Genomic DNA, 11,406 nt, shown 5'->3' on the forward strand with positions numbered 1-11,406 from the left:
GGGTGCCAAAAGCTACAGTCCATATAGAGTTAGCATAGAACCACTGTACTTTGGGACCAAGGGAGAATGTGATTTTTGTATGTGCAGTGAAAAAAAAAAATATTATTTTACTGCTGTTTGAAATACCAGTTTAAAGTTGTTTTAAAAGGTGCATTATCAAAGTCTGGACATCCTGAATTAACTGCCTGCTGCAACCTCATTGAACCTGAAGGCAGAACAGCGCTGATGAGAAAGAATCAGACACCTAGTTGATCAATGAAAACAGCCCAGGAGGATTGAAAAATTTCTCCAAAAGCCTCCAACAGTCAACATTAACTGATTTATTTGAAGAACTACCACTCAAGAGAAAGAGACTGGTAACACCTATTATTGAGGAGGCCCAAAAACAATTAGAACATTGGCAATGTCGTACTCATGGCTTAGAATGCCGCCCATGGATTTGTATTCTTTGCACTTGCTGTTTTTAATTCATGGTGGAGAGTAACTAGGGCAAAAGAAAAAGAGAGACAATTGCTTTGTTTCAGTTGTTCAGGGCGTATGCATGATCAGCTAACAACAGAAGGATTTTTTAGTGACTTCTATGGGAAACCATTAAGACATGAAAACGGGACCTTTTATGCCGCAATTCAACTAATAGAGAATCAGGACCAGCTACTCCTTGCCATATTAACTTTTGTGCAGGCTAAAGAACAAGCAATCCAAAATATTATAAATCAGAGTATCATAACTGGCAATTGCTGTGGAGAAGAAGTCTATGTGCCACGTAGTAAATACGTCTCACCAGCAAATTGGCATTGCGAGTATATCTATTGGTGGAAAAGAAGCTTTAGAAAACCAAAAAGAAGAATTATTTAATTGAAATAGTGTAATTTTGTTGTGGTTGGCATATCTCCGGAGCTTTACTAAATTGGGGAAAAAAAAAATAAAAAAAAAAATTATTAGCTAATCAATCTAGGGAAAGAGATAAGGCAGTGCTGCAGAACTATAAATATTTTGTGCCATCTTTGGAACAGAAAAAGTTAAAATAGATCGTGCGAACCTTATGAGGCCAAGGGTACCAAAGAAAAAGAAATCCCAGGATGAAAACTTTGCTACCGAGAAGATGGACATCTCGGCCCTTGGCTGCAACCCAAGGGGCCTTGAGACAGGTAGAAAGTTAAAATTCCTGAGGATTCTTTTCATGGTGCTTACAATAATACCCCTAGCAGCTGGCCAGAACCGTAAGACTGCATGGAATGGAAAAGAACAGGCCATGCAGGAACAAATTACAAGACGACAAACCACTCAAGAAGCAGAAATAAAGACACGAACCCTTCCTGATCCCTGTGACAAATGCAATCAATCCATGTGGGTCAAGAATAAGATGGAATCAGTATTTGTGGCACACCCATATATTAGTGCAGCTTGTTATGATCGTAGCAGCTTCTTAGAAATTTGTGTAAAAAGTTCAAAATTGTATTGGGTAAGAAAAAATTTGGGATTCAGGGGACGAGCTCCTTACCCTAATGATAATCAACTCGGTCCTAGATACGAACATTTTTTTGTGTTTTGAAAAGGATGAAAAAGGAAAAGGGTCAAAGAAAAAAACTAATTGGAAAACAAAAAGAAACAATGAAGGATAGGGAAATAATCAAAAAGAAAGAGTTAGAAGAACTGGATGAGCTGTATAAACAATTAAAACAGCACTATAGCGACTGGGATTTGCCAACTTCAAACAAAAATTTGTTTGTAGATCTGATGCAAGAAATTGCCACCGAATTAGGGTTATCTAAATGTTTTGTTTGTGGAGGACTTAGAATGGCTGAAAGATGGCCATGGAGAGGTGAGGGTTTGGCTCCAGAACAATTTTTAAAATGGAATCATACACAAATTTCTAAGACCCTAAGATGGCCTGAAGGCTGGGTCCTGAGTCATCAAGTCATTGGAACTCGGGAAGGGAGAAAATACACTGAAGTGGTAGGATATACTCCTTGCCTATCTACTTTAGTAGTAAATTCAGACAATAATACAAAGACCTGGCGACCAAGAGTCCTACTGGATATTGGGGAATAGCAAAAGAAATGAATTGCGAGTGGAATAATCAAACTAATTTGTGCTGGCATAACAGTTCTGGAGCTAACCCCTACCAATCCATAAAAGACTTGAAATCTTATTGGGAACAACCAGAAAATACAAAAGAAAGATGGAAAGCCCCTGATGGAATATATTGGATTTGTGGGCAACGAGCATAGTGAACTACCCCGAAAATGGGAGGGAACTTGTACCTTAGGGATTATACGACCCTCCTTCTTTGTCATACCAAGGTCTAAGGGCGATGTACTAGGAACACCAATTTATGAAACCTTAGAAAGAAAAAAAAAAAGAGAATTAAATCTCGACTTTCTGATGGCGGGAGGAAACCAAAAATGGAAAGATGAAGAATGGCCTGCAGAAAGAATTATAGCATACTATGAACCTGCTACTTGGGCTCAGGATGGGTCTTGGGGATATAGAACTCCAATTTACCTATTAAACCGGTTGATAAGGCTCCAGGCCGTAGTGGAAGTCGTCTCAAACCACACAGCAGACGCTTTAAAGTTGTTGGCCAAACAGCATTCACAAATGCGAGCATTTGTATATCAAAACAGAATTGCCCTAGACTATCTGTTGGCAGAAGAAAGAGAAGTTTGTAGGAGGTTTAATGAATCTGAGTGTTGTGTGGAAATGGATGACCACGGGGAAACCATCACCAAACTTGCTGGCGAAAAAGTGGCACATGTACCAGTTCAAAAATGGAATTCTATCCTGAAAGCTGACTGGTGGAATAATCTTTTTGAGGGTGTGTGGTGGAAAAAATTAGGATTCATGCTATTGTGTTCTGTTTTAGGTCTATTGTTTCTGCCTTGCATGATACCATGTCTAATCAGACTAATACACTCAGTAATTCAAGGAATGCAACTTACAGCCATACCTATAGATCCAGAATTAACAACAAAAGGAAAAATAAACTCCTTGATGGTACTGAAAGCACAATCCACTTGCACTCGAAGAAGAAAAATCGAGAAAATAGTGACTGAATGCAAAGAGAATACCCTGGCATGAGAAATGTTAACCAAATTTGAGAAAAAGTGTGAAGAGCTAGATGCCACATGAAAAATGTTAAAAAAATTAAAAGCTAGTATAAAGAAACATAGACAATACGAAGTAGCAACTTTTTAGAGCACAAATCAATATAATCAAAAAGAGAAATGGGGGAATTGTGATAAATGTGATTCGTGCTAATTAAGTTGTAACTATATTAACAAAATTGTATTTAGATCAATAGAAGACAATTGTTACAGAGTGAGAAGGGGGAGATGGGTGAGACAGGATAAAAGACATCTCCCAGATGTTGGGAGTCGAAGAAGGAGGTTGGAAGAAAGTCAGATAAGAAGAGTCGAAGGACGAAGGTCTGATAAGCGGCATCTAGAAATACAGCTTCAACCTTGAAGCTGTCAAAAATGGAATGATCACAAGCATGGGACTTAATTAAAGTCATGTTATGGAAAACATCTGCTCAGTCACACAGGGCGCCTGCGCTACCTGCAGGTCACACCTCGGTCACTGATGATGATGATGAGCCTTCACCGGAAATAAGACCCTCAAAAGGATGAGAGACCCCCTAACCCATTAGTAGAGCATGCGCCGTGCAGTATAGTTACGTAGATCTTAGGAATAGAAACTAGGAGGAGCTTTCTAGAAACTTCTGTAGCCTACAGTATATAAGTGGGATTGTTAGCCTGGATGCTTTGATACGTGAGGAATGGCGAACCACTCCCCGTATCCCCGGTCGGAGGGGGGCCCCTCCCCGGTCGGTTTTGCTTATGCTTTATACGACCTCAATTATACTAAATTACTTACTGCCAAATTTTGTATATTCTTAAATATATGCACTTTGATTGTTTCATCTCCAATACTTTAATTGTCATCTCCAATACTTTGATTGTATTCATTTTGTTACTATTAAAAACTTACTATTAAATTTAATCTTGTTGCTTGATAAATTGAGAAAAATAGAACATCATTCATAACATTATGAAAAATATATTATTTTAATTTTGTAAATTAATAATCTTTTTTTTGGCATGTCAGTCCCAGGTGGGTGATGTGAGACACACTGAGGTTGGGGGTGAGGAGCAGGTTGTCTAAACAAGGTCATTCCTCAAGGATCTCGTAATTCTGGATGCCCAGACCTCCTAAAGAGACATTCAGCATCAAGATCATCTGGGAAATAGTTCTATCAGCTCTCCTCTAAAATGAAAAATAAAAAATACTCATGTGATTAAAAACACAAAAATCATGAGGTGCACATTGAAATCCTTCCTCATTAACAAAACTCTAAACTGAGTCCAAGCAGCTGCACAATCCCTGATAACTTGAAGACAACTGAAAGAAGACAAGGTGCTCCTGAGGACTTTCTGTATTTCAATGATTCCCAGGGTGGATTTGGGCCTGAGTCCAGAACCCTCAGGCACTGAGAAAAGGTTGGAGAAGCTGCTCCAGGAGGCAGAAGCAAAACTCCAAGTCCCTTGGAGCATCAGTGGCCCCACTGAGGGCAGGGAGTGCCAAAGGCTCCCCAGGGACTGGTGAGAGCAGATCCTTGAGGGCAGGATTGCAGGAGCCCGAGGCTGTGAGCAGGGAACTGCAATGCTGAGCAAGGCCTGGGCTGGGTGGAGGAAGCAGAAAGGCCAAGGCCTGAGCCCAGGCCTGGCCCAGCAGGGCCTGTCCCTCACGGGTGGCTCGGGGCTGTTGCTGGGGCAGTGGGATGGCAGGGGCAGCAAGGACAAATGTCATCAAGCTGCCAGCCCTGGCAGCCTCCTGAGGGAGGGCCGAGGCAGAAGCAAAGTGCAGCCCCTGCCAGGAAAGTTCCTTCTGTGGGGCTGCAGAGGCCCTGCCTGAGCCCAGGGCACAAAGGCCTGGGTGCCTCTGGCCCTGCCAGCCCTGCCCAGCCCTCGGCCATCTCTCCTGCAGGCTGTGCCCCCTGTGCGTGCTGCTCCTGTGCCCTGGCCGGCTGCACACGCCCATCTCGCTGTCCCCCCCAGCATTTCTCAGCCCAGCATTGCTGTGCCCTCCCTGGGCTCCCTGCACCCAGCGCTGCCGGCTCCTGGCACACAGAGCCATGGCATGGCCCAGCCTCACGCTGGGACACCTCGGGCACCAACATTCTGCCCTGGGAGGGACTTTTCTGTTTCCTCACCTCCAAGCTGAACCTTCCAGGCTGCACTTTGGGGAGGTTTCCTTCTCTTCCCACTGCCCAGGAAAGCTCTGTCTCCTGCTGTTCACAAAGAGAGAAGGGCTGGTGGGAGATGTGGTGGTCAGAGGCTGTTTGGGCTACAGTGACCATAAAATTATTGAGTTTTTAAATATTCTCTGAAAGGAGGAGGGGCCTCAACAAAACTTCTACACTTGAGTCACAGCAGATTTCAGTTTATTCAGGATGCAGGTTTTGACAGTACTAAATCAGGTACTGATTTTTTTATGGCAAAGCGCATTTTCAAAAAAAGGATTCCAGAAAGAATGGACACACTACAAGAAAGAAATCTTGAAGGCACAGCCTGTCCATCTGTGCCAAAAAGTGATCAGTGAGGTAGCAAGAAAACTGAGTGGCTTGGCTGAGCATGGAGCTTTTTCAGGGAAAAAAAGAGGGTTTGGACAGAGGGGTAGACAACGCAGGAAGGGTTTGAAGATATTTTTTAATCATGCCAATGAGAGAATTAGAGAAGTGAAAAAAAATTAAGAGAAGTGAAACCTCAATTAGGACATAACCTGGCCACTTCTGCAGAAGATATCAGAAATGATTTTATTAAAACATTAAAGGCAAAACGAGGGACAAGTAGAAAATCCATTCTTTTTTTGGTGGGATATTGTTGCCAAAGATGAGGAAAAGACTGGGATGCTTAACCCTTTCTTTGCCTCAGTTTTCAACAAAGAGTCAGTCAGGTTGTCCTCAGGACAAGTGTTCACCTGAGCTGGTAGATGGGGACAGGGAGCAGAAGAGACCCCTGTAATCCAGGAGGAAGCAGCTGGGGACCTGCTGAGCCACTTAGATGCTCCCAGGTGTCTCTGGAACAGATGGGATCCATCCTAGGGGGATGAGGGAGCTGCTGGATGAGCTCCCCAAGCTGCTCTCCATCATTTCTCATCAGTGCTGGCTCAGCAGGGAGGTGCCAGAGGACTGGAGGTGCCAATGTGAGCCCATGCCCAAGAAGGGCTGGAAGGAGGATGTGGGGAACTGCAGGCCTGTCAGCCTGACCTGGGTGCCTGGTGAGGTGATGGAACAGATCACCTTGAGTGCCATCACAGGGCACCTCCAGGATGGCTGAGGGATCAGAGGCAGCCAGCGTGGATTTCAATATCTGCATTGATGATCTGGATGAGGGCATTGAGTGCAGCATCAGCAAATGTGCAGATGGCACCAAGCTGGGTGTGAGTGTGGATGTGCTGGAGGGTAGGAGGGCTCTGCAGAGGGACCTGGACAAGCTAGATCCAGGGCCCAAATCCAATAAAGTTGAGTATAACCAGTCCAAGTGCTGGGCCCTGAACTTTACCAACAACCATCCCTGCAGTGCTGCAGGCTGGGGACAGAGTGACTGGAGAGTGGCCAGGAGAAAAGGGACCTGGGGGCACAGATGGACAGCAGGCTGGACATGAGCCAGCAGTGTGCCCAGGTGGCCAAGAAGGCCAATGGCTCCTGGCTTGGATCAGGAATGGTGTGGCCAGCAGGAGCAGGGCAGTGATTCTTCCCCTGTGCTCAGCACTGGTTGGGCAGCACCTCGAGTGCTGTGTCCAGTTCTGGGCCCCCAATTTAGGAAGGACATGGAGGGGCTGGAGTGTGTCCAGAGAAGGGCAACAAGACTGGTGAGGGGTGTGGAACACAAGTCCTGTGAGGAGCAGCTGAGGGAGGTGGGGAGGTTTATCCTGGAGAAGGGGAGGCACAGAGGAGAGAAGGTGGTGTTAGGGCACAGCTTGGACCTGGTGATCTCCAAGTTCTTTTCCAGCCTGGCTGATTCTGTGATTCTCTGAAACCACCCCTGGAGCAGTTCCAGGATGAGCCCTGGGCCTCCTCTTCACAAGGTCCAGCAGCCCAGGTCCCTCAGCTTCTCCACACAGCCCCAAAGCCCATCCTGTCAGTCCTGCAGAGCCTCTCCAGCCCCTCCTCATTGCCCACAACAGGGAGCCCCACACCCAGACACAGCAGCCCAGATGTGCCCCCCTGGTCCGTGGTGCCTCTGGCAAGGGAGCAGCACGAGGGACTGCAGGACCCTGCAGACAATTCCTGAAGCACTTAGAGGATGATCCTGCTCCCCAAGGGATGTTCCCATGGTGGCAATATGGGACCAGAAATAGGGAGTGAGGCCAGAGAGGAAAGGGCAAACAGGGATGGGCTGTTTGTAGGGGATGCGACCAGGATGGGCAAGGGGAAGAAAGCTGGATCAGGAAGGAGTAAAGAAAGCAAAGGTGAAACAAAGGAAATGCTCAGGGCAGTTTGGGGGTGGCATCCAGGCAGTCCTGGCTCTGAGCAACAATGTCTGCAGTGGGACAGGAAACTCACAGCTCATGGGAACAATCTTTCTGGCTGACTTCAGAGGCCACAACAAACCCGAATGGTTTCCCTGCCGTCCCCCAGGCCTTGCTGGCCCCAGGGGCTGATGGCATTTGTGCTCACTCAGCTCCATGTCCCCACAGCAGCACCATGGGGGTGCTGAGCCTGCTGTGTGCAATGCAAACAGGGGCTCCTGAGCCAGTGCTGCCGTGTGTGTGCCTGCAAGGATGCGGCTCCTGTGTGAGCTGGGGGAGAGGCCAGGGCTGCAGAGGGGGGATGTTGTTGGCAGGTGCATGAGGACGCTCTGGGACGCTGCCCTGGGGTGTCCAGCGCAGTGGGGATGGATCAGCCCCTGCTCTGCTGCTCCTTGCCAGGGTGTCTCCCTTGCAGGGAGCTTGCAGAGCACCAGCCATGCTGTTTGCCCCCAGCCTGCCCACGGCCAGCCTGGGGCTGCTCCCGGGGCTTTTCTCTGCTCAGCATTGGGCTGGCCAAGTGTTGTGGAGAGAGCCTGGCCAAGGAGCCTGGAGCCCCCAGGCCCTGCCTGAGGCGTCAGCGCTGCCCCAGCAGTGCCCATGGCCTGTCCCTGCTGCAGCCCCGGCACTGCCACCCCCAGGGCTGTGCCCGGCCCCGAGAGCACTCAGGCCCTGCAGCAACACGAGGGCCAGGAGGGCAGCGGGGCAGTGGCACGGGAGCAGCACTGGCAACACCAAGTGCTGCTGCTGCTGGGCACAGCTGCTGTGCCAGCACTGATCTGCCCCAGCTCTGCACACAGACATTGCTGCTGCAGCTCCAGAGAAGGGAACAAAAGGGGCATCTCTGGAGAAAACTTTACTGGGAGAGAGAGCCTTCAATTAATTTAAAGTCACTGAGATGGCAGCTCCTTAGTGACACTATGTGCAAGAAACATGGGAAGAAACAAAATGGAATAATGCACGAAAAATGACATTTCTTTGTGGAGTATAATAAAATACTAAGGCAAGTGACAGAAAAGAAAAATTCACCCACCAAACCAAAGAAGTTCTGTCGAAGATGACTTTATTGCAAGTGATTTGTAGAAATTGGCAAGGAGTTTACTCTTTGTTAAACCCTCCAGTCATCATTCTCCACACTGCAGCCTTGAGCTCCTGGTTCCTCAGGCTGTAGATGAGGGGATTCAGGGCTGGAGTCACCACTGAGTACAGAACTGACACTGCCAGATCCAGGGATGGGGAGGAGCTGGAGGGGGGCTTCAGGTAGGCAAACACTGCAGTGCTGAGAAACAGGGAGACCACAGCCAGGTGAGGGAGGCAGGTGGAAAAGGCTTTGTGCCATCCCTGCTCAGAGGGGATCCTCAGCACAGCCCTAAAGATCTGCACATAGGAGAAAACAATGAACACAAAACAGATGACTGCTAAGGAGCTAGTGAATGCAGAAACTGCAAATTTCCTGAGGTATGAGTGTGAACAGGAGAGCTTGAGGATGTGTGGGATTTCACAGAAGAACTGGCCCAGGGCAGTGCCATGGCACAGGGTCAGGGAAAATGTATTGGCTGTGTGAAGCAGAGCATTGAGAAAGCCACTGGCCCAGGCAGCTGCTGCCATGTGGGCACAAGCTCTGCTGCCCAGGAGGGTCCCGTAGTGCAGGGGTTTGCAGATGGACACGTAGCGGTCGTAGCACATGAGGGTCAGGAGGAAATACTCTGCTGAGATGAAGAACAGAAAGAAAAACACCTGTGCAGCACATCCAGTGTAAGAGATGTGTCTGGTGTCCCAGAGGGAATTGTGCATGGCTTTGGGGACAGTGGTGCAGATGGAGCCCAGGTCGCTGAGGGCCAGGTTGAGCAGGAAGAAGAACATGGGGGTGTGCAGGTGGTGGCCGCAGGCTACGGCGCTGATGATGAGGCCGTTGGCCAGGAGGGCAGCCAGGGAGATGGCCAGGAAGAGGCAGAAGTGCAGGAGCTGCAGCTGCCGCGTGTCTGCCAATGGCAGCAGGAGGAAGTGGCTGATGGAGCTGCTGTTGGACATTTCCTCACTCTGGGCATTGTGGGCTGTTAAAAGAACACATTGATAAGCTGGGAGACATTTCCTTGAGACAATCCTGTACAATTCAGATAGGAATCCTCTCAAAACTGCTTTTCTTCCTGTGGGGGAACTTCACTAAAAACTTTTATTTTTGAATTTGAGTTTCTGCTGCTGAGTTACTGCCTCATCGTCAGCATTTATCTCAGTATGAATGCTGAGGAGCCCAGAGGAGAAACAAGGCTACATTTGACACAGTGCAGTCTGACCTGATCCCATACAGCTGCCCTTTGCTTATAATACCTGCCTCTAATTCAAGGTGATCGCACTTCAAATGTGCTGGAAAATTAAAGAAGCCTTTTTGAAGGCTCCAATTTCAAAACACTTTTCCCTAAACTCTTTTTTGCCCTATTCTGATCAAGAGAGAGAGGCATACCAAATGTTGGTCTGACTCTCTGCTGCCTGCAGTTCTGCCTACTGGGAGCTGTTTCTCTCTATCCAAGCCTTGTCCCTGCCATTGCTGCCAGAGCCCAGCCCAGCCCTGGGGCCTCAGCTCTGCCCTGCACACCCCTCCCAGCACAGGGCACTGCCCAGGGCCATCTCCCTGCCAGCAGGGCCTTAAGGGCAGCTCACACAAACTCAGATGCTGCAAGCCAAGGTGCTGCTGCTGCTGTCTGGAGGCACAGGAGGGTGAGGAGGCACTTTGTGAGGGAGATGGGAGGCAGATGTGCTGATGCCCAGTGGGACAGTGCAGGAGTGTCAGTGACACAGACACACCTGACAGCCCCTTTGCCTTGCCTTGAGGAGGAAGCTGAGAGCAGCCCTGGCCATGCAGCACCATCTCCACAGCAGGAGGAATCTGCCCTGATGGGGGTGGCTCCTTGCACCTCCAACTTCTCCCCACAGTGCATGGGGAGCTGCCAGGCAGGCTGAGAGCTGTCCCTGGCAGGTGGCACATGGGCTGGGCTGGCCAAGAGCCCTGAGGGCTGCAGGAGCTGCTCTGCAGGACAGCCCTGGGCAGCCCTGGCTGCAGCCCCAGCTTCAGCCCCTGCAGCCGTCCCTGGCAGCAGGAGCCGTCCTGCCCTGTCCCTCTGACGGTGCCCAGGGCAGCCCCGCTCTGCAGCACATCCTCCTCCTCCTCCTCCTCCTCCTACTCCTCCTCCTCCTCCTCCTCCTCCTCCTCCTCCTCCTCCTCCTCCTCCTCCTCCTCCTCTTCCTGCTGTGCCTCAGAGAAACTGGGAGAGCCCTCCTGACACATCCCCAGGCTGTGGGCTGTGCTGGCTCCAGGAGATCCCTCCAGGAGCACAGGGGACATTGCCCTGCACCCACACACTCACCATGTCCAGGGCTGTGAAGATGTTTCCCCAAGTGCAGTCTCAGCTCAATGTCTTCCCAGTCCTGATTGCCTTGAGCCTGTCTGTGCCTGGCTCCTGTGCCCTCAGTGCCTGCAGGCAGTGCCCTCAGCCCTGCTGGGCTGGCAGAGGAGCTGCTCCTCAGCACAAATGTCTTTTTGAAGCTTCTCTTGGTTTACCTTGGGAGCTGCCTCTGTCCCAGGAGCCCGGCCCAGCTCAGCAGCACAGACACAGCACAAGGACTTTAATTAATCTCTTGAGGCTTTAGTTTGCTTTACATTATAATCATTCCCTGAGAGAGTGTTCAAAAAACTTTTCAAGATCTAAAATCTAAATTAAAATACTGAAGTTTCTTCAAGTTTTAATGGGTCCCACTGTGGGACATGACTGAGAAAGTGTTCCCTATTTCCAGTTAGAGCAGGAAATTGGAGGCAGAAATGACAGGTGGGCACAAAGAGAAGCCAAGTCTTGGTGCCCTGGGGCACAGCAGGGTCTG

The 11,406-nt window shown here is 49.0% G+C and overlaps 1 protein-coding gene across 1 annotated transcript; it reads right to left on the bottom strand.

The window, feature by feature from the left end:
- Window positions 1-8,631: 8,631 nt before the first annotated feature.
- On the bottom strand, window positions 8,632-9,749 carry LOC148217278 (olfactory receptor 14J1-like). Its single transcript, XM_088158754.1, has 2 exons — window positions 9,742-9,749; window positions 8,632-9,430 (listed from the first exon to the last, which is right to left on the bottom strand). The coding sequence occupies exons 1-2, from the start codon at window positions 9,747-9,749 to the stop codon at window positions 8,632-8,634; spliced, it is 807 nt and encodes a 268-aa protein (XP_088014880.1).
- Window positions 9,750-11,406: the final 1,657 nt, after the last annotated feature.

Source organism: Sturnus vulgaris, unplaced genomic scaffold (assembly GCF_052056855.1).
Source record: "Sturnus vulgaris isolate bStuVul1 unplaced genomic scaffold, bStuVul1.hap1 Scaffold_87, whole genome shotgun sequence".
NCBI lineage: Eukaryota > Metazoa > Chordata > Aves > Passeriformes > Sturnidae > Sturnus > Sturnus vulgaris.